This window comes from Manis pentadactyla, chromosome 4, assembly GCF_030020395.1.
Source record: "Manis pentadactyla isolate mManPen7 chromosome 4, mManPen7.hap1, whole genome shotgun sequence".
In the NCBI taxonomy this organism is placed as follows: domain Eukaryota; kingdom Metazoa; phylum Chordata; class Mammalia; order Pholidota; family Manidae; genus Manis; species Manis pentadactyla.
In genome coordinates, this window is record NC_080022.1 from 48,904,440 (window position 1) to 48,927,141 (window position 22,702).

The 22,702-nt window shown below is 35.7% G+C and overlaps 1 protein-coding gene across 1 annotated transcript in view; it reads left to right on the top strand.

Moving 5' to 3' along the window:
* Positions 1-22,702, top strand: part of LOC118925381 (protein Hook homolog 1) — a 76,202-nt gene that overhangs the window by 3,819 nt on the left and 49,681 nt on the right. Inside the window, exons 2-6 of the mRNA XM_057500247.1 lie at positions 2,873-2,958; positions 8,027-8,099; positions 16,917-16,967; positions 18,143-18,275; positions 20,950-21,017. Of these exons, the coding sequence (XP_057356230.1) occupies positions 2,873-2,958; positions 8,027-8,099; positions 16,917-16,967; positions 18,143-18,275; positions 20,950-21,017 (411 nt within the window). The remainder of the gene's footprint in view (positions 1-2,872; positions 2,959-8,026; positions 8,100-16,916; positions 16,968-18,142; positions 18,276-20,949; positions 21,018-22,702) is intronic.

Below are 22,702 nucleotides of genomic sequence, written 5' to 3' on the forward strand. Positions count from 1 at the left end.
AAATTTAATTCTACCTCTTAGCTCTGTGACATTTGAACATTCTAAATCTTTGGTCTTTCACCAATAAAATTAGAAGCTTGGACCAGATTTGTTTTAATGATTCCTTTGGTTCTTGCATTCTTTGACTTTGTGAGATGAAGAAAAGACTAATACCAAATGTATGCCAAAATTAGCAAAAAATTACTAAAGGCTGAATCCTTTCTATGAAATTTAAAAACTCAAAACAATGATCTTTCTGCAGTGGTCAGCTAGAGGAGGAGAATATGAGAATAGAATTGATCCTTGTTGAGTTTTTTTTTTTTTTTTTTTCAGTTGTGAAAGCCTCTCTTCTTCCTTGATTTCTGTGATGTTTATATTGAAGCAGTACAGGAACAGCATTTCCATATATATGATTTTTCATTTTGTTTAAAAATAAAGAAGAAAGTAAAATGGTTATTTGCCAGAATACTGTGGGTTAGTGATGGTAGCACTGCTGTCCTTTTTGGGTCACTCACTAAAAAGTCTTTTGTCTTTTGTTTCTTCACCTCTATGAAGGAAGAGTAGTATGAATACATTTTTTTTCCTGCTGTTTTGGCCTCTGCCCACTGGGCTTTTTAATTTATTTATTCTTCTTGGTCATAAAGCCTTTCAGTTTAGTCAAATGAAATTACGTTCTCTGTTACCTAATTGATTTTGCAGCTAGTTTAAGCATTTCCAATAGACACCCAGTTTCCACGGCTGTGTAAAGGAAAAATTGATCTTAATCTTGGCGTGGTGGGCAACAAGGCAACCACTTAGTATATAAACTACTTTTACATATTTCTTTACTATTTTACCTAATATTCTGTGCCTCTTAAATTTCTTTTTAAAGCATTAATCATACCCATTTTGTAAAAACTTAATGAATAAATGTAAATAGGAAGGGTTGATGTGTGGGAGTCACAGTTTACCTGAAATTTTATGATTATTTTCCTTTTAAAGATGCCCTAAGCCTGTACATGAAATCAATTGCAAATCCCTTTATATTTTAAATATTCCATGATTTCATCCTGTTCTCGCGAAAAGCGTTACCTTGATTGTCTCTAAGCTATCGTCAACAAAACCATTGCAGGAGCCTTCTGACTCATGTGTAAAGCTACTCTATTTCATTTTCTGTGTCCCTATTGCTGCTGTCCAAAACAGACTAGAGATGTCACTCTCTTCCTTAGTACCTTTCAGTGATTCTTCATTACTGAGAGCAATGGTTCTAAAAAAATGATGCGCATAAGCAGCACATCAGGATTTTCTGATTTATATGCCTGGAGATTTTGATACATATTTCTTAGACCTCATATTTTAAGAAACCCTGACTCACAGCTAATGTGCTAACAGCTTTTGAGCTTGTACCACATGCCAGGCACTGATTTAAGTATGCTGTGTTTGCTAATTGATGTAATTCTCACAACTATCTTGCAAAAACTCTTCTACAGTTTCTCAAAATATAGATATCATTAAGGATTAAGTCCAAACTGCTTGCCATATCCGTCCAGGATCCTGACCTATGTCTGTTTTTTTAACCCCCTTTCCTGTCCTCCTTTGCACTGGAAATCCAGTAATACTGAACTGCATGTTACCTAAAAATACCATCTCTTTTCATGTATCTGTGCTTTTATCATGTTCATATTTCCTGAAGTTTCCTTCCCTGGCCTAAGTCTTTCCTAAGTGTAAGTCCTAAATAGGTTATTTGAGTTACATATAATTCAGAACATTTTTTGCCTACTACCATCATGGGACTAGAAATGGCATTTTCTAGAAATGATTTCTTTAACTCTTGATTGGTGCTACTTAAGGTAGAAACTTGGTGATTTTCCTTTGTAACCCCATCCTATACTACAGTGCCCTACATAGAGTAGGAGCTCAGTAAAGTGTATTTTGTACTTCGAAAGTAACTGTGGCCAGATTTAGTTCTCTATGTCATTCTCCCATGTTGTATTAGGATAGTGGAGATAGATTTGTAGAATCAAAGTACACAAAACCACTAAAGGTCAGTTCTCATAGGAGAGAATTTTGTTGGATTAAAATGGTTAAGTGGTAAACCAAGGAACTAATTGAATAGTAAAAGATGAATATGTATAGGAAAAGAGAATCATAGTATATTTAATTTAATATCTTGTGGGTTGAGATTAGATTTTTAGAAAATTGTGGTACATTTTAGCTCTGTTGTAATTTGCTTCTTAAAATTTTTCAAATATTTGCTTAATTAGAAAAAAATGGCACCATTCCACTTCTCTTTTTAATGTGTACATGAATTTTAACAAACAGGTGTTTGAAAAGTTAGTAATATCCAAAGCAAAACTAGATGGAAACAACTTGAAATGGTTGGGCCCTGGATTGTTCACGTCCTAAGGCTAATCGTTGGAAAGCAGGACAAGAGTCCTGCATTATTTTAGGGCTCAAGATAAATTAGCAGTTTTAGACCTGAAATTTCTAGGCTTTGTTTACATATCAAATTATATGAGTGAAATTTCAGCTTGCAGATGATAGGTTATCTTGAAGTTCTTTTTCTGATGTTATTCTCAACAGTATAGAAAACACAGACTGTCTTAAGAGTTCCACATGTGGCTTTCAGAAATTCTGAAGTAGTTCATGCAGATCAATATATTGTACTATTTTAGGTATAATTTTCATGATTGTATGAAATGTTAAGTGTTTATTTTTATAAAAACATTACACAGCTATAGAAAGTTAGTGTGGTTTCATTTGTTAGCAGGGTCTGAATTTTAAACAAAACAGGACAGTTTTTAGCTATTTTTCTCTCTAGTGTTCATTCATATATATTTTTGGAAGGGGGCGAGGTAACATTACCTTGTAGGTATAAAAAGGCAATAAGATAATATGCTTTATGTCATTTTAGCTGCAGACTTTCAATACTGCCGCACCTTGTCGAGATGTCAAACAGCTGACTAACGGGGTTGCCATGGCGCAGGTTCTTCATCAGATGTAAGTAGTGGTCCAGACTCTCCCTGAAGGACTTGTAAACCCGATGGTAATGAAGAAAACGGAGATGTGTATTCTAAAAGCTATTAAGACTGTATCCTATTCAGAATGACAGGCATGTGGATACCAAGGCATTCGTGCATTTAGGGAACAAAAAATTTCACTTACCTGATTACTTGTTTGTTTATAGAGATACATCATAGTTACATGAGCAGTCAGGATTCTTGTCTCTTCAAGAGATTTTAATTTTAAACTTGTTCTGGTTATGTTCACAAGCTATAATAACTGGGAAAGAAACAGGTTAAATGAATGGTATAATTGCTTTTGCCTTTTTAAGGTGCCAGTGCATGGAGGTTATTACTACAGATAATTGAAACATAAAATACTGGATTTGGAAAAAATATTAAATTTGAAATGTATATTTGAATTAATAGTAATAACTGTATGAATTCACCAATAAAGAAATATGTAAATAAAATTTAAGGTCATAGATGTTGGGGTGCCTTAGCTAATAAAGTGATTCTATATGGGTTAGGCCCATTTTATGTAATTATATAGTATCAAAAGTTCCTAAATCCACTATTTCCTAATTTTTGCCAAACATTATACAAGAATTGTGGTTATAATATCTACAATAGGAGCTTAATTGTCCTTAATAGGACAACTAGGGCCAATTGTGTAGTCATAACTTATTGGTAGTCATAGTGATTTTATATTAGCTTACTTCCATGATAGTATATCTTCAGTGATACCAGCATCCTATGTCTGCTACATTGCTTTATATCAGATTGTTTATTTAATTGCTGCCATTATTTTTGTTAAGGTTTATTCTGATTGACTTTGAAAACCCTGTAAATGGGCTAGCGAAAATTCTTTACCATTCTTAGGAAAACAAAACTATTTCAAAATCCTAGTTTTACTTGGAATATTCAAAATGTAATTTGAAAAGACAGATTTTATGGTTAAAGCAAGATTACCACTTTAAAAGAAAAACTTAATGTAAACAATTTTTTGGCAGTCACTAAAATATGCCTTATTCCCTGCTTTCTTAAAAATATTTCTTAAATGTTTTACTCATTTATGCCCTGATTGGATTCAAAATGATTTAATTAGAGTGAAGCATTCTGAACATGGTCCTTTCTTGATGACATGGGAAAGTCATCGTTGTTTTTGCTGGTAAAATGTCCACCTTACATTTTCTCATTGCAGTGTATTGTGGGTATTGGGTGTAGGTGCAGCTACAGCATGGTTGGTATGAATATAAGGCTGGTATGTGTTTCCTCACCTCAACAGTGTCATCCAAAGATATCATTTAGATGTACTATGATGGTTTTGTACCACAATACAATAGGAGAACCCTGTTTTATGATATGGAATGCATATGGTGCTTTGGTTCCCTATATTCTAACACTATACCTGATGGCTTAGAGTAGGATCAGAACAATTTTAGTTAAACTGTATCCTTTATCACCAACTCATTTTTTCCATAATCTGTTGGATTCTAATGTTATTGCTGATCCTCTGTTTTTATGATGTTTTTTTTTTCTTTAATTCTCCCTTTTGTCTAATTGTTTCCTAGTAGCTTTTCTGCAGGAATAATGAAAGAGCCAACCAATCAGAAAGCTCTTTTACTTCATAAATCAAATGACAGTGAGCTAAAATTACACCTAAACTTTTATTTATTTATTTTTTTGCTGTTTGCTGTTTTTGCATGTACTTAGATATCTAAGGCTCCTTATCTAAGGGCCATTTCAGATTTATTTTTCTTTTTGAACTGCCTTCCAGTTTTGTAGCTTCCCTCAAGTCTGGATCTGGGTAGTAAAATTTATAGCATGTGTTTTCCCCTACTGCAGTACTTCAGTTATGGCAACCCTAAGAAACTAATACAGTAATACGGTTGTAGTTATAGTTTTTCTTCCATGTGTTTTTAAAATAACAACAGCTTCTACACACATTTTATAAAGTTTATGTTACGTATTCAGACTAAAGGTAATAATTAAGGAACTGTAGAACCTTAGCAATAATTCCATGACTCACATGTATGTCTAAGTCATACAGTTTGGACATCAATTTTTAAGATTGTATTATTTAGAAGCATACTTGCCTCATGTAAATAATGAAGGAGTTATTCATTAAAATTTGCTACTTAGAAAGCACAATTTCCCTTTTCATCTTCAGTAATAACTTTGACATTATTTGATGTAAGTCACTAAAGTCATCAGTGCAATACATAACAAACTAACATAAAGTGCTTTGAAGTGTTCAAAGAAATATTTAAAATTTAACATTTTAGCAGAGTGCCCATTGAAACAACAGAACTATGTTACATAAAGTAGTCAGTAGGTATTAATTACTACTTGTATTTAATTGGTAAAATTGAAGACAAACACCCTGGTAGAATTAAAAAATAATAATGTAGTGAATCTTACTCAGTTTTATTAGGAAACAAGTGGATCAAATTTTGCTTCCTCAGTCTTACAGCACCTTCTTATTTGGTGTTCCTTGTGTTTCACTGAAGTTCTGGTATATACAAGGAAAGGGGCTAAGTGTTGGAGCCAGGAGTCTGGTTAAGACATTGGAGATGTGTCAGTGCAAAAAGTAGAAGAGGGATCTGTCCAGAAAGTTCTAACATTGGATATCAAGGTCAGTAGTCAGAAAGATTGGCTGCCATTATAATTGTTTGAGAAGGATGAATTTATTTATAAGAAAAAAAAACAGGAGATGTATTTTTTACGAAGAAGATAGAAGGTATCGAGCAGGGTATTACAGACTGAATGTTTGTGTCCCTTCAAAATTCTTTTTTGAAGACTAAACTTCCAGGGTGGCTGTATTGGAGAAGGGGCCTCTGAGGAAATAATTAAGGTTAAGTGAGGTCAGAAGAGTGGGGCCCTGACCTGATAGGATTAGAGTCTTTATAAAAAGGGACATCAGAGAGCTCATTCTCTCTCTGCCTGTGAACATACAAAAAAGAGGTCATGTGAGCATGCAGCATATGGTGGCAGCCATATACAAGGCTGGAGAAGAGACCTTAGAAGGACACCTACCTTGCCAGCATGATCTTGGATTTCTCAGCTTCTAGAACTGTGGGAAATTTCTGTTGTTTAACCCACCCAGTGTGTGTATTTTTTTTTTATTGCAGCCTGAGCAGACTAAGACATAGGGTTAAAGTTGATTTGGGGTGTGGAAAGGAAGACAGGAAGGAATGCAAGTATAAAGGAGGAAAAACTAGGAAACGTTATCTCTAGATCCATTTTCTAAAGTTGTTTACAATGTACTTAGATAATTATAGAATCACATGGAAAAACTTTTTTAGGGTGAGTTAGAAGACTGATATAGTAGGGTTCTTCAGAGAAAAAGAATCAATGAGTTGTATATATATGTATATATAATGGTATGGGCTGTACATGCATGCGCGCGTGCACACACGCACATGAGGTGGGGGTGGGGGGATTTGTTTTAAAGAATTTGCCTGTGTGATTATAGAAGTTGGCAAGTCCAAAATTCACAGGTCAGTCTGCAGGGCAGAGGTCCAGGGAAAAGTTGATGTTGCAGCTGGAGTTTACAGGCAGTCTACTAGCAAAATTTGCCCTCTTAGGGTACGGCAGTCTTTTTCTTAAGGCCTTCAACTGATTGGATGAGGCCCACCCACATTCTGGAAGGTAATTCTGGAAGGCTTTACTCAGAGTATACTGATCTAAATGTTAATCTTATCTAAAAAATATCTTCACAATAACATCCAAGCATGTTTGGCCAAATATATGGGTACTGTGGCCTAGCCAAGTTGACACAAAATTAACCATCATAACTGGTATACCTCTTTTGCTTAATCTGATACCAGAAGAAAGTAAATTCACTCTGGCATTTTTGACTCATTAACTAAATTAATTCAGACTTTTCACATAAATACCTGGTTAGAGGTACATAATTTATACATTTAGCCAAATTATTTCAGTAATTATAGCCTCAGCATCTGGAAAAGGTGAACATAAATTATCACTAATTTGCTCAAAAGAAAGTGGTTACAAATTCCAAACAGGTGAATTAAAAATAGTGAAGCCATTTTTGGTTACTTCAGTCAGAGTGGTATCTTCTTTATTAGAACATCTGAGGCAGACTGATTTCTGACAAAGCAGGCATGGTGTTCTAGTTTCAGCTTTACATTTTTTAATTCAAGGTAGAAAAAGAATCCCTTTTATTTTTTCCCTTTTGTTGGCTTATCTGTAAAGTAGAAATTTAGATGAGATGTTTAAGACGTCTTCTAGCCCTAATATTCTGTGATTTTGTAGTTTTGTTTAACTCTTATTAAATCATGTATGACATTCTTCTTAAGTACTCTTTACTTACCTTCTTTAATAGCTATTTCTATAAGAGTCAGAGTAGTAAATTATTCATCTTCATATTAATATTATTTAATTCCTTACTCAGAGCAAGCATCCAAATATTTATTTAGAATATAATCTACTAATGTAGTTTACTGATTAAAGTCAAATATTATTTTATTAAATACATAAAAATTTGATACAGCAATTCTTTGCCTTGGCCTTCAGTATCCATTATAGACTTTACAAGTTTGAAGCTAAAACTGTACTTGTAGATTTCTAATTACATTGATTTAAGTCAGTTATAATCTAATACATGTATTTTGGGCTTTCCCGTGTACTAGTGTCACTTTGAGCAAATGACTTAGACCCTCTTAACCTCAGTTCCCTCAAGAGTAAGATTGGTAGCCAAGTTACTGTGATATTTAAATGAAGTAAAATGGAGAAACATCAAGGACAGTGCTTGATACACAGTAGATATATTAAAATGTTAGTTTTTTTTTTTTTCTCTTTAGGATTGGAACATTTACATCTTCCTGCTACCAGGGTGCCTAGTAAGAGTTGCTTGATAGATGTTTGCTAAAATTAAAGAGGTTAATGAATCAAGTAATTTATTTTGAGAAATTTATATATTTACTGTTCTTATTACATACAGGCTTTAAGATACATAATAACTTTGTCTATTAATTCAATTTGGTATTTTTCATGTAATAAAAATGCTTTAATGCTTTGTATTTGTGCTTTTGTTTTAGTGATATAGCTTGGTTCAATGAATCTTGGTTAAGCCGAATTAAAGAGGATATGGATGACAACTGGAGAATAAAGGTATGCAGGTAGAACAGTAGGAGTCCTTAATCCAAACAGTGGTTCTGAAATTAGCCCTAAGCACAACAAAGTCGTTTTTAAAAAATTAAGGGTACATTTTATTGTGTTCAGTTTGAGTTGTGATAAGTGTATGTTCTTATGTATCTACCACCATAATTAGATATAGAACATTTCCATTAACCGAAAACATACACTTTACACTCCTCAGTTAATTCCCACTCCAAGCTTGGCCCAGGTGGCCACAGATCTGCTTTCTGTCATTTGTAGAGTTCCATATAAATTGAATCAAACATTATGTACTCTTTCTAGCATTTTTTACTCAGCATAATATTTTTGAGACTCATCCATGTTGCCTGTGTTGGTACAATTGACCCTTGAATGACATGGGGGCTAGGGGTGCCAACCTCTAGCACTGTCAGAAATCCACATATAACTTTTGACTCCCTGAAAATGAAACAACCTGCTGTTGACTGGAAGCCTTACTGAGAACAAACACATTGATTAGCACATATTTTGTAATATGTATTACATACTGTATTATTGCAGTAAACTAGAGAAAACTTGTTTTTTTTAAATGTTGCAACTCTTCAAAAAGTTTTCCAATATCTTTTGGAAAAAAGTTCACATATAAATGGATCCTTGCAGTTCAAACCAAACTTGTGCTGCTTAGGGGTCAGCCGTAGTTTTTTCTTTTTTTGCTAAGTACTATTTCATTATACTTGAGTAGTATTTCATTACCTGTGCTTAACCATTTGCTTGTTGTTGGTTATTTGAATTGTTTATAAATACAATTCAATTACAATTACTTTAAATTCTGTTAATGTTTAAATCATGTAATTAGAATCTCTTATTAGGATTATATACATTAACATTTACATTTTCTTAGTCAATGGGGTTGCCATTATGAAATACTTGCCTTTATCCCTGGTGATATTCCTTGTTCTGAAGTCTGATTTGTCTGATATTAATGCAGACACTTCAGTTATGATAATTTTTTGCTTTACTATGTATTTTTCTATTTTTTTAATCTGTGCCTCTATACTGAAAGTCTTTTGTGTAGACACCTAATAGTTGGGTCTTCCTTTTTTTTTTCTTTTTTTTTAATTTTGGTATCATTACTCTACAATTACATTACAATTACATGAGGAACATTATGTTTACTAGACTCCCCCCATCACCAAGTTCCCCACATTCCCCATTGCAGTCATTTTCCATCAGCATAGTAAGATGTTGTAGAATCACTACTTGTCTTCCCTGTGTTGTACGACCCTCCCCGTGCCCCCCCCACATTATACATGGTAATCATAATGCCCCTTTTCTTTTTTCCCCCCACTTATCCCTCCCTTCCCACCCGTCCTCCCCAGTCCTTTTCCCTTTGGTGACTGTTAGTCCATTCTTGGGTTCTGTAAGTTTTCTGGTGTTTTGCTCCTTCAGTTTTCCTTCAGTTTTTCCATTATACTCCACAGAGTGAAATCATTTGATACTTGTCTTTTTCCACTTAGCTTATTTCACTGAGCATAATACCCTCTAGCTCCATCCATGTTGTTGCAAATGGGAGGATTTGTTTTCTTCTTATGGTTGAATAATATTCCATTGTGTATATGTACCACCTATTCTTTATCCATTCATCTACTGATGGACACTTAGGTTGCTTCCATTTCTTGGCTATTGTGAATAGTGCTGAAATAAACACAGGGGTGCAATTGTCTTTTTTAAACTGGGCTGCTGTGTTCTTAGGGTAAATTCCTAGGAGTTGGAATTCCTGGGTCAAATGGTATTTCTATTTTGAGTTTTTTGAGGAACCTCCATACTGCTTTCCACAATGGTTGAACTAGTTTACATTCTCACCAGCAGGGTAGGAGGGTTCCCCATTCTCCACATCCTCACCAACATTTGTGGTTGTTTGTCTTTTGGATGGTGGCGATCCTAACTGGTGTGAGGTGATATCTCATTGTGGTTTTAATTTGGATTTCTCTGATGACTAGTGATGTGGAGCATCTTTTCTTGTGTCTGTTGGCCATCTGAATTTCTTTTTTGGAGAACTGTCTGTTCAGCAACTCTGACCATTTTTTAATTGGATTATTTGCTATTTGTTTGTTGAAGTGCATGAGCTCTTTATATATTTTGGATGTCAATCCTTTATCAGATCTGTCATTTATGAATATATTCTCCCATACTGTAGGATGCCTTTTTGTTCTATTGGTGGTGTCCTTTGCTGTACAGAAGCTTTTCAGTTTGATGTAGTCCCACTTGTTCATTTTTGCCTTTGTTTCCCTTGCCCGGGGAGATATGTTCATGAAGAGGTCGCTCATGTTTATGTCCAAGAGATTTTTGCCTATGGTTTTTTCTAAGAGTTTTATGGTTTCATGACTTACATTCAGGTCTTTGATCCATTTCGAATTTACTTTTGTGTATGGGGTTAGACAATGATCCAGTTTCATTCTCTTACATGTAGCTGTCCAGTTTTGCCAACACCAGCTTTTGAAGAGGCTGTCATTTCCCCATTGTATGTCCATGGCTCCTTTATCATATATTAATTAACCATATATGTTTGGGTTAATATCTAGACTCTCTATTCTGTTCCACCGGTCTATGACTCTGTTCTTGTGCCAGTACCAAATTGTCTTGATTACTGTGGCTTTGTAGTAGAGCTTGAAGTTGGGAAGTGAGATCTCTCCTGCTTTATTCTTCCTTCTCAGGATTGCTTTAGCTATTCGGGGTCTTTTGTGGTTCCATATGAATTTTCAAACTATTTGTTCCAGTTCGTTGAAGAATGCTGTTGGTGTTTTGATAGGCACTGTGTTGAATCTGTAGATTGCTTTAGGCAGGATGGCCATTTTGACAATATTAATTCTTCCTAGCCAAGAGCATGGGATGAATTTCCATTTGTTAGTGTCCTCTGTAATTTCTCTTAAGAGTGTCATGTAGTTTACAGGGTATTGGTCTTTCACTTCCTTGGTTAGGTTTATTCCTAGGTATTTTATTCTTTTTGATGCCATTGTGAATGAAATTGTTTTCCTGATTTCTCTTTCTGCTAGTTCATCGTTAGTGTACAGGAAAGCAACAGATTTCTGTGTATTAATTTTGTATCCTGCAATGTAGCTGAATTCAGATATTAGTTCTAGTAGTTTTGGAGTGGATTCTTTAGTGTTTTTTATGTACAATATCATGTCATCTGCAAACAGTGACAGTTTGACTTCTTCTTTACCGATCTGGATGTCTTTTATTTCTTTGTTTTGTCTGATTGCCGTGGCTAGGACCTCCAGTACTATGTTGAATAGCAGTGGGGAGAGTGGGCATCCCTGTCTTGTTCCCGATCTTAGAGGAAATGCTTTCAGCTTCTCGCTGTCAAGTATGATGTTGGCTGTGGGTTTGTCATATATGGCCTTTATTTTGTTGAGGTACTTGCCCTGTATACCCATTTTGTTGAGAGTTTTTATCATGAATGGATGTTGAATTTTGTCGAAAGCGTTTTCAGCATCTATGGAGATGATCATGTGGTTTTTGTCTTTTTTGTTGATGAGGTGGATGATGTTGATGTTGATGAATTTTCGAATGTTGTACTATCCTTGCATCCCTGGGATGAATCCCAATTGATCGTGGTGTATGTTCCTCTTGATGTATTTTTGAACTCAGTTTGCTAATATTTTGTTGAGTATTTTTGCATCTATGTTCATCAGGTATATTGGTCTGCAATTTTCTTTTTTTTTGTGCAGTCTTTGCCTAGTTTTGGTATTAGGGTGATGTTGGCTTCATAGAATAGAATGAGTTGGGAGTATTCCCTCCTCTTATTTTTTGGAAAACTTTGAGGAGAATGGATATTATGTCTTCTCTGTATGTCTGATAAAATTCAGCGGTGAATCCATCTGGTCCAGAGATTTTGTTCTTGGGTAGTTTTTTGATTACCAATTCGATTTCTTTGCTGGTAATTGGTCTGTTTAGATTTTTTTTCTTCTTTGGTTAGCCTTGGTAGGTTGTATTTTTCTAGGAAGTTGTCCATTTCTTCTAGGTTTTCTAGCTTGTTAGCATATATATTTTCATAGTAGTCTCTAATAATTTTTTGTATTTCAGTGGGGTCTGTCGTGATTTTTTCTTTCTCATTTCTGATTCTGATGATATGTGTAGACTTTTTTTTTCTCTTAACAACTCTGGCTAGGGGCTTATCTATTTTGTTTATTTTCTCAAAGAACCAGCTCTTGGTTTCATTGATTTTTTTCTATTGTTTTATTCTTTTCAATTTTATTCATTTCTTCTCTGTTCTTTATTATGTCCCTCCTTCTGCTGACTTTAGGCCTCATTTGTTCTTGTTTTTCCAATTTCCATAACTGTGACATTAGACTATTCATTTGGGATTATTCTTCCTACTTTAAATAGGCCTGGACTGCTATATACTTTCCTCTAAGAACTGCCTTCGCAGTGTCCCACAGAACTTGGGGCTTTGTGCTGTGGTTGTCATTTGTCTCTATATATTGCTTGATCTCTGTTTTAATTTGGTCATTGATCCACTGATTATTTAGGAGCATATTGTTAAGCCTCCATGTGCTTGTGAGCCTTTTTGTTTTCTTTGTAAATTTATTTCTTGTTTTATGCCTTTGTGGTCTGAGAAGTTGATAGGTAGAATTTCAATCTTTTGGCATTTACTGAGTCTCTTTTTGTGGCCTAGAATGTGGTCTATTCTGGAAAATGTTCCATGTGCGCTTGAGAAGAATGTGTATCCTGTTGCTTTTGAGGTGCAAAGTTCTGTAGATGTCTGTTAAGTCCATCTGTTCTAGTGTGTTGTTTGTTCAGTGCCTCTGTGTCCTTACTTATTTTCTGTCTTGTGGTTCTATCCTTTGGAGTGAGTGGTGTGGTGAAGTCTCCTAGAATGAATGCATTGCATTCTATTTCCTCCTTTAATTCTGTTAATATTTCTTTCACATATATTGGTGCTCCTGTATTGGGTGCATATATATTTATAATGGTTATATCCTCTGGTTGGTCTGACCCCTTTATCATTATGTAATGTCCTTTTTTATCTTTTGTTACTTTCTTTGTTTTGAAGTCTATTTTCTCTGATACAAGTACTGCTACACCTGCTTTTTTTCTCACTGTTGTTTGCCTGAAATATGTTTTTCCATCCCTTGACTTTTAGTCTGTGTATGTCTCTGGGTTTGAGGTGTGTCTCTTGTAAGCAGCATATAGATGGGTCTTCCTTTTTTATCCATTCTATTACTCTGTGTCTTTTGATTGGTGCATTCAGTCTATTTACATTTAGGGTGATTATTGAAAGGTATGTACTGATTGCCATTGCAGGCTTTAGATTCGTTGTTACCAAAGGCTCAAGGGTAGCTTCTTTACTATCTAACCATCTAACTTATTAAGTTATTATAAACACAGTCTGATGTTTCTTTATTTCTCTCCCTTCTTATTCCTCCTCCTCCATTCTTTGTATGTTAGGTGATTTATTCTGTACTCTTTTGTGTTTCCTTTGACTGCTTTTGTGGGTAGTTGATTTTATTTTTTGCCTTTAGTTAGTATTTGGTTGGTCTGCTTTCTTTGGTGTGATTTTATTTTCTCTGTTGACATCTATCTAGCCTTAGGAGTGCTTCCATCTAGAGCAGTGCCTTTAAAATATCCTGTAGAGGTGGTTTGTGGAAGGCAAATTCCCTCAACTTTTGCTTATCTGGGAATTGTTTAATCCCTCCTTCATATTTAAATGATAGTCATGCTGGATACAGTATTCTTGGTTTAAAGCCCTTCTGTTTAATTGGATTAAATATGTCATGCCATTCTTTTCTGGCCTGTAAGGTTTCTGTTGAGAAGTCTGTTGATAGCCTGATGGGTTTTCCTTTGTAGGTGACCTTTTTTCTCTGTCTGGCTGCCTTTAATACTCTGTCCTTGTATTTGATCTTTGCCATTTTAATTATTATATGTCTTGGTGTTGTCCTCCTTGGGTCCCTTGTGTTGGGAGTTCTGTGGGCTTCCATGGTCTGAGAGACTATTTCCTCCCTCAGTTTGGGGAAGTTTTCAGCAATTATTTCTTCACAGATAGTTTCTATCCCTTTTTCTCTCTCTTATTCTGGTACTACTATAATGCGAATATTGTTCCTTTTGGATTGGTCACACAAGTCTCTTAATATTCTTTCATTCCTGGAGATCCTTTTATCTCTCTCTGCCTCCATTTCTCTGTGTTCCTGTTCTCTGATTTCTATTCCATTAATGGCCTCTTGCACCTCATCCAGTCTGCTCTTAAGTCCTTCCAGAGTTTGTTTTATTTCTGTATTCTCCCTCCCAACTTGATCCTTTCGCTCTTGCGTATTTCTCTGTAGGTCCATCAGCATGGTTATGACCTTTATTTTGAATAGTTTTTCAGGAAGATTGGTTAAATCTATCTCCCCAGGCCCTCTCTCAGGGGTTGTCTGGGTAATTCTGGACTGGACCAAATTCTTCCCTTTTCTTGGCGATAGAGGTAGCTGTAGGCAGGTAGCGCATGTGTCAGTTGGGAGAATAAAGTCCTTTCCTGCTTGTTGGTCACCTGGCCCTTCTCTGCTGCCTGTGTTGGTTATCCGCACACCTGGTGCAGCCTCCAGATTAAACCCCTAAGCTGCCGTGGGTGGGTCCCCATCATTGTTGCCAAGAGCCCTGCAGGGAATGGGAGGTGCGCCGGGTATGCTCTCCTGTGAGAACAGCGCCCCTTTATGCCTTGCCCTGGTATCTTCTGCCTGTGCCAGGTAGCTGCATGTTGGCGGCGGCCTCTGGGTCTGGCCTGGGTGGTTGCACACCAGGAGGAGATTCTGGGCAGTTTCTGTGGGCACAGCTACTCCCCAGCTGCTCCGCCACTGTGAGCATGTGCACGGCTGCTCCCCAGCTGCTTTGCAGCTGTGTGCTCACAGGCGCAGCCACTCCTCAGCTGCTCCGCCTCTGCGTGCGTGCACCCGGCTGCTCGGCCACTGCAGCCATGCTGCCCTGGAGGGGGATCAACTGATAGGCCATTTATTGCTGTCAGGGGCTTCAGAGCTACACTGCATCCCAGGGGTCTGGGGCGCCTGAAGTTCCGCAGGGTTCCCAGCTGCTGGGCTGAGTGTGCCGGGACGCTTCCATCCAACTGTGAGGCCTCTGTCCCTTTAAGACTTTCAAAAAGTACTCGCTTTTCATTTGTCCCAGGGGAGTTGGCTGCGGGGACTGCTCGCAGATTTTACTTTTCAGTTTCTCTAATATCCAGCACACCATGCAATGTGTGTCTGCACTCCCGTTGCTGATTACTAGGGCTGGTTATTCAGCAGTCATGCGCTTCCACTCCCTCCCTGCTCTGACTCCTTTCTTCCTGCTGGGGAGCTGGGGTGGGGGTTGCCCTTGGGTCCCGCCGGGCCACAGCTTGTATCTTATCCCCTCCGTGAGATGCTGAATTCTCACAGATGTAGATGTAGCCTGGCTGTTGAACTGTATCCTCTGGTCTCTCTTTTAGGTATAGTTGTATTTGTTGTAGTTTCAAAAATGTGTATGGTTTGGGGAGGAGATTACCGCTGCCCTACGCACACCGCCATCTTGGCTCCTCTAGTATTCGGTCTTCCTTTTTTATCCACTGATAATTTCTCTATTTGGTTCTTTAAAAAAAAAAAACTCTTGTATTCTTTGCCTAAATTATTGTTTTCATGTAAATCCTTGAAGATTTTTAAACTAGCACTTTTAACATTATTTTCAAATTCTTTCATCCATCATTTCTTGGCTTATTTTTATTTACTGAGTTTTCTCCTCATTATGATCCATATTTTCTATTGGAGTCTGGACAGTGTGAATCTTATTGTTGAGTGCTGGATTTTTTGTATTATTTTAAAGAATGTTGGACTTTTATTCTCACAGGCAGTTAAGATACTTGTGAATCAGTTTGATCTTTTCAAGGTTGTTAGGAGTGGGAGGCAGATCTAGAGTTATTTTTACCTCCAGGGCTAGGTTAGACCTACTACTATTCTGTGACCTTTTAGGGTCTTCTCTGAAAGCTTGTCTATACAGCATAGTCTTCACTGGCTGGTGGGAACTTTAAGTTTCTGGTCCTGTGTAATCTTTGGGAATTGTTCAGCAAAAGTTCCCCAAATTGTTTTCTCCTTGGAATTATTTATGACTGGAGAAAAAAAATAGAACTTATTTTTGTTTAATCTTGTTGAGTTTTCACCCTTGCACATGCAAATTAGCATTCAGCCAGAGAGTCAAAGAAAGCACTATGCAGATTTCTGGAGCTCTTCCTCTCCGTAGTTCTCACCTCTTCATTTGTCAGCCCTTTAAATGCTAACTACCTTGACCTTTCTGTATTTCTGACATCTGTTTCCTCCAGGCTTTGTTTAGTTTGTACCACCCTATTAAGTGTTATGGAAGTTGCCTCCTGAGAGAAATCTTGGACTAGCGTTGGGCTCATCTCTTTTGTTTTCCTTCTCTCACATATTAGACTTCTATACTGCCTGTTGGCTAACACGTGTACACAACTGTTCTTTGTATTTTGTTACTTTTTCTAGTTTGTGGCAGGAGAGTAAGGCTAGACTCACTAATGATCGGAGGTGGACGTGCTTGTAACTACATCTTTAAAGTTGGCATTTGAATTCATGTTCCTCACTTTAAATAGAATCACCCTGATTAAACTATGTAAGCATGGATATATTATTTCTTTTAATCGATCTCTGATTAAAGCTTTGATGTCTTTGATGTTTAAAAAACATCATATACTTGTATCTGTAAAACTAACATTTTTGTCATTTTTATTGGGGGAGTTATTGTCTTTCACCTTGGCATACATTTCTTTCATTGTTATTATGAAATTACTTAAGTCTTATTCTTTTTCCCCATTAGGCTAATAATTTAAAGAAAGTACTTCAAGGAATTATGAGTTATTATAATGAGGTATGGAATACATCTGACTTTGCTTAAATACAAAATACTGTGTGATAATCATTGACACTGAAAAATGACGTGGCTTTTTATTTATAACATTTACCAGACTATAATTTATAATTGGAATGCACTGTTGTTTCTTGTCATTTTTAGAACATTCAAATTTTGTGAAGATAAACAAACTTAATACACTGATTTGTAAAATAATGTTCTTCTATACTGATACTCTTTAAATTGATATAGTTTCTCAAATAGAAGTGCCTTCATCTTTATATGATTTGATTTTATGTAGTGCCATCAAGTAGACTTTATAATTAAATAGAAATTATTTCCTATTCAAAGCATTATTTTGACATTTTTCCCAGTGTAATAACAGCAAAGACATACTGTGAACTTAAACTTGTGCAGTGAATTTGGAAAAAAATGCAAAATGGAAGTAGTGTTAAAGTCACTTTAGATAAGTACATTATTCAGGTAGTTTTTTCCCCCCCTTCTTCAGCATTATACCAAATTCTTTAATAGGATTATTTGATATAAGAAAGTTCATGTTATTCAAGAAAGTTATATTTGGGAGATTGTGGTTTAGTGTTGCCTTAATTTTGTTTTTAATTTTTAGATTTGTCACATAATTGAACTTGTAATTTCTTCCAAATAAACTTCAGACTGAAATTTTTCAATTTATTAATGCATAAAACTCATTTTGAAGCTTTTTGTTTAATGCCAAGAAAACTTAATAAGCTACAAAAAGAATTCATTTGATTCATTATGTATTTTTAAATATGTGATGATTTATATTGTGGTTCTCTTGTCAATCAGTCATACACCAAAATATGAATATCCTTTGGCTTAATATAAATATGCTTATGTTTCAATGGAAAGGCACAAGTTTTGTCATAATAGATCAGGCCAGGGGATTCTCAAATTAAACAATCCCTCTGGCAGTGTGATCAAAGGATATTTGGTATAAAACTACTTTAGTTAATTTTGCCTGGTTACCCAACATTTTGGGACATTGCTTGAACTTTGTTAGCTGATTTTAGTCAATAATTATGAATTTATCCATAATTTATCTGAGACACTTCATGAACCTATTTATAATTTATTTTTCTTATAATAATTAAGTGTAGTAAATTCTTTGTAGCCTACATAAATTAGTGATCAGATTTATTGTCTTAATACTGCAGTTTTTGGGGCAGCAGATTTCTGAAGAACTTATTCCTGATTTAAACCAAATAACTGAATGTTCCGATTCTGTGGAGCTTGGGAGGTTGCTCCAGCTTATTTTAGGTTGTGCAGTCAACTGTGAAAAGAAGCAAGGTAAGTGAATTTCAATCATTTGAGGATACTGACTTTCTAGAAAAAACATATTGCTATTGAAAGCATAAAAATTTACTATTACAGCTTGGCAGAAAGCACCCTTGAAATATAAGCCCTAAGATCTGAATTGTAGCCCAGCTCTGACATTAAATGCTGAGGATCTTATTTGCACCTGAATTCTGAGATTCATATTCAGTGGCTTAATTAAATGTATTTTAGTTTAATTAATTTAATATATTCAGTTCTCAGGATTTAATGGATACTCACTAAAGTTGTACTTATTCATCTGATAGATTATCTGTTATACATGTAAGATAGAACATTAGGTTGATTCAGATTTTCATAAATAAATATGTAGCTGCAAAATTATAATCACGGCTTCTTAAGTGATATTCTGCCTGTCCAGTACGTCCTCCAGATAAGAATTTTGATGCTATACATGGAGTAGAATATTATATTGTTATATCCAAACACAGTGATCCATATCCTGCTTAGTGCAAAAACGTCATTTTTTTATTGCATATAGTAAATAAAAAATGAACTGAACAGAGCAAGATTTAATTCCATTAGGGACTTGCACTAGTTTGAATGGTGAGATTTTTGATGGTGATGTTTTTTGCATGATTCATCCAAACTTGGTCTTTAGTACATCACCTTTAAAAGAGATTGTTGGGTGCTTAAGTTTACAAAATATGAAACACTTTAAGTCAGGACATTAGAATACACATTCAGTGTTATCTAACTAATGAAGAGAGCATATGAGATGGGATAAATTCAATAAGAATAAATTCAGGAGGGAGAAAAAAATGCATGATATCAATTGTTTATCAATAAAAAAGGATAGGGATCAGGTATCAGAAAACTTTGATATTAGTTCATCTAGATCATTAACTAGCTATTTTTTTCTAGGGCAAGTCAGTACTTCTCCATAGGTCTTTATTTCTTACAAATAATGTCAAAGATCTATATGTTGGATTTTTCATTAAAATAAGAAACATTTGCTCATGTAATGTTAAAACGTACATAAATGTTTAATTACAAGCTAACACATAATAATTTATTTATAAATCTAGCAATTTATTTTTCCTCACTGTGATCCTTTTTTAAGTTGATTAATGCTTTGTTTCTATTTCAATTATTGGCTATCTTTTTTTTTGGCCTAATTTTAGCATGTTTGTCAGTATTAATACTCTTTCAAAGAACCAACTTTTGTCTTTGATTTGATTTGATTTATACTGTTTAATATCTGTTACTTTTTATCTCATTTCTTTTGTATATTTTTGTTGTAAATTGATCAGTCCTTTCCTCTTTAAACTACAATTGATGTTTTAAGCCATAATTTTCCTATAAGTGATGATTTTGTTGCCTATATGCATTTTGATACATGTGGTACTTTCATAGTTAAGTTGTAAACATTACTTAGCAATTTTATCCTCAGATTTTTAAAAGGAAATTGAATTCCTGGATGCATAAATAAAAGTTTAGCAAGTAGTAAATATAAAAAATTTTTCATTGTTATTATTAAGAACAGGATTATCTAATTGGATTTATTTTTGGAGGTACGTGAGTTACCAATTTTTACCAGTGAGCAGGTAAATTTTTTTAAAAGTTAGTAATTTTACTTAAAATCTAAAAACAAAACACATTCACAATGTAAAACAGATTTCATAACCTTTATACTTTGAAGTGAGAATTTTCAAAATGACTCCAAGATACTGTAATAATCTCAATCTTGAAAGAATGAGATAGTTTGGTTAACAGTAGCATGTCTGTCTTGGTGGGGAAAGAGATTTTTTTATGAAGGTTTCAGCAAACCTCAAACATTCCATTATCTAGAAAGTCCGGGTAAAGGAAACCATCCGTTGCCCGTGCTTTCTCCAGATAGTTCTTCCCCTTCTCCACTGCGTGGCACTTGGTGGTCGGGTGCATTCCGCATCTACCAGAATCTTTGTGTAGTTCTTGGCTTCACAAAAAAAGAAAGCTTTAGAGAACTTTTAGGAGTTTTCCAGAAGAATTGTTAAAACAATAAAAATATTAGAAAATAAGTCCTTAAAATTCCTGGAAAATATTTTAGCTGAGAAACAGTTGAAGTGGATTTAAATCTGCAAATATATGAAGGACTTTTTCTCATGGTTCCTCACTTCTTATTAGGACAGAACTAACTTAATTACTGCAGGTGTGTTTGTGGTAACATAAGGGTGTCCTTGAGGTGAGACTTGGTGAATGTTAAGCAGGTGTTACAGGAGGCTGTGTAAGTCCCTTTTTTGAAAGCATTCCTGAAATGAACTGAATAGGTGGCAAAATGAAACTTCCTGGCCTTAAGATTTTAGGAGTTCATTTAATGCATATAAATTCATCCCCATAATATTGAATATTTAATAAGAGGGAAGAAATTGTCATAATTGTTTTAAAATTCATTGCAATTTTTTCTTTCTCTTTCTTATAAGAAAATTAAAGGCTTTCTTGTTCAGGAAAAATAAAACACTCAAAAATATTTATATGATGATTTCCAATTCTATTTATTTGATTTCAGTGGACCTACCTCTTGTGGAAAAATCATGGATTTGCCTAATTAGTGTGATAAATGCATTTTTATACTGTTAATTAAATGGCTAAAGTACTATGGATGAAGAGTAGATTATTTTTTCAGATCTGATTTTTTCTTAAATCATAGAACATATTCAAACTATAATGACCCTGGAAGAATCTGTGCAACATGTGGTCATGACTGCTATTCAAGAGGTAAGTTATATTGTGTTCACCAATGTATACAGATTCTAAACCAAAGGACATAAATTTCTACATAAATTTTATGCATGTTTATCTTTCTGTTTATATAAAAACCTACAATTTGTAACAGGTTTAATTACATTTATCTAGTGTCTCCAGCCACCTTTTTTTTTAATGTCTCTTAAAAGAAATTTAAATTCAATTTTTGTACTTCTGCATTTTTTTGTTGCTGTTCTTGATATATATTTTTATTGAAGTATATTGTATTGGTGTCAACATAGTGATTGCAAGCTGGAAAATTCCTGCATGTGAACTGATACCCTCTTGTTTTGGAGTACTGGCCTCTGTTGCTAATAGGCTCCAACCCTCTTTCTGCTTAGGCCCAGGTACAATCTCAACATCCTTCAGAGAGGGCCTAGAGAGCCACTAGGGAACATCCACGAGATTTGGCATGTGAGCCAAGTCTGAGGAAAAGCCTTTTTGTGAGTCCTGTACTATGGGAGGCAAAATGGTGTCATTCCTCCCACCCCCACCCCCACTTTCCATTCCATGGTTTTTCTCTGAAACTGAGATGACAGGGGGCTGAATCCAAAGCCTAGTCACTGGGGTGACATCATGATATGGGGCCAGAAGCAGAGGTTGAGATTGAGGCTATTTCCATGATACACTTCTTTCTCTTTTCTTCAATGACACAAATTGATGACTGTTCCATATATTTGAACAGTGAATATTGTGAAATCAAAAGTAACCCAAACATTTTGTATATTTTCTCCCTTAATAGTTTTAAAATGCAGGCAGCTCTGTGCTTCTCTCAGTATTGACTGTACCATCCCTCCTCATGGGAATCCATTCTTATTATTTGGAAAATGGGATGTCTAATACTAAGAATTTTCTGTAACGATAAAGCTTTCAAATCATGAAATGTACATATATGATAATTACCAGGAAGTTCAAGGTAATTTTTTCAGATATGGAATTTCTTGATGTTTGAATCTCCATCCTAAATTCATCCCTGAGTTCTTGAATATTTCTGTACCTCCATGAGCATGTTTATGATGTTTATTTTGAACTCTCTTTCAGGAAGATTAGTGAGTTCAGTTTCATTTGGCCCTTTTTCTGGTGTTTCTGAGATTTTTGTTTGAACCAGTTTCCTTTGACATTTCATATTTCTATGTGGGACCCTCCAGTGCCCAGAAACTCTAGTCTCTGGAGCTGCTCAGCCCCCAGAGTGATGTTGGGGATCTTGGGGAAGCGGCGTTGGTGCCTGGAGGGAGGGAACAGCTGTTTCCTGCATCCTGGCTACACTGCCTGTCTCCACTGTCAGAACCAGTGGGCCAAGCACACAGGTGTAAGCCTCTGTGCTTTGTGTCTGTAACTGCTGTAGGCGGGGCCTCCGGCTGGCTGGCCTGACTCCAGGGCAGGGACTGTGGGTTTGCCAGCCAGTGCTGGCAGGCCAGGAGGAGGGCTCAGCAGGCTGTGTATCACAGTGGGGGGCCTTGGAGCTAAGTAGCCAGCTAAGGACATGGAGCACCTGAAGCTCCTGAAAGTTCCCGCCCTGCTGGGCAGAGTGTGCCGAGACAACCTTATCCACCTATCCCTTTTCCTGTGCAGCAAGCTCTGTGCAAACCCACCCCTTCAGCAGCCCTCTCACTGCTAGGAAGCCTCTCAGACCACCTGCCTTTCCTTTGTCCCAGAGC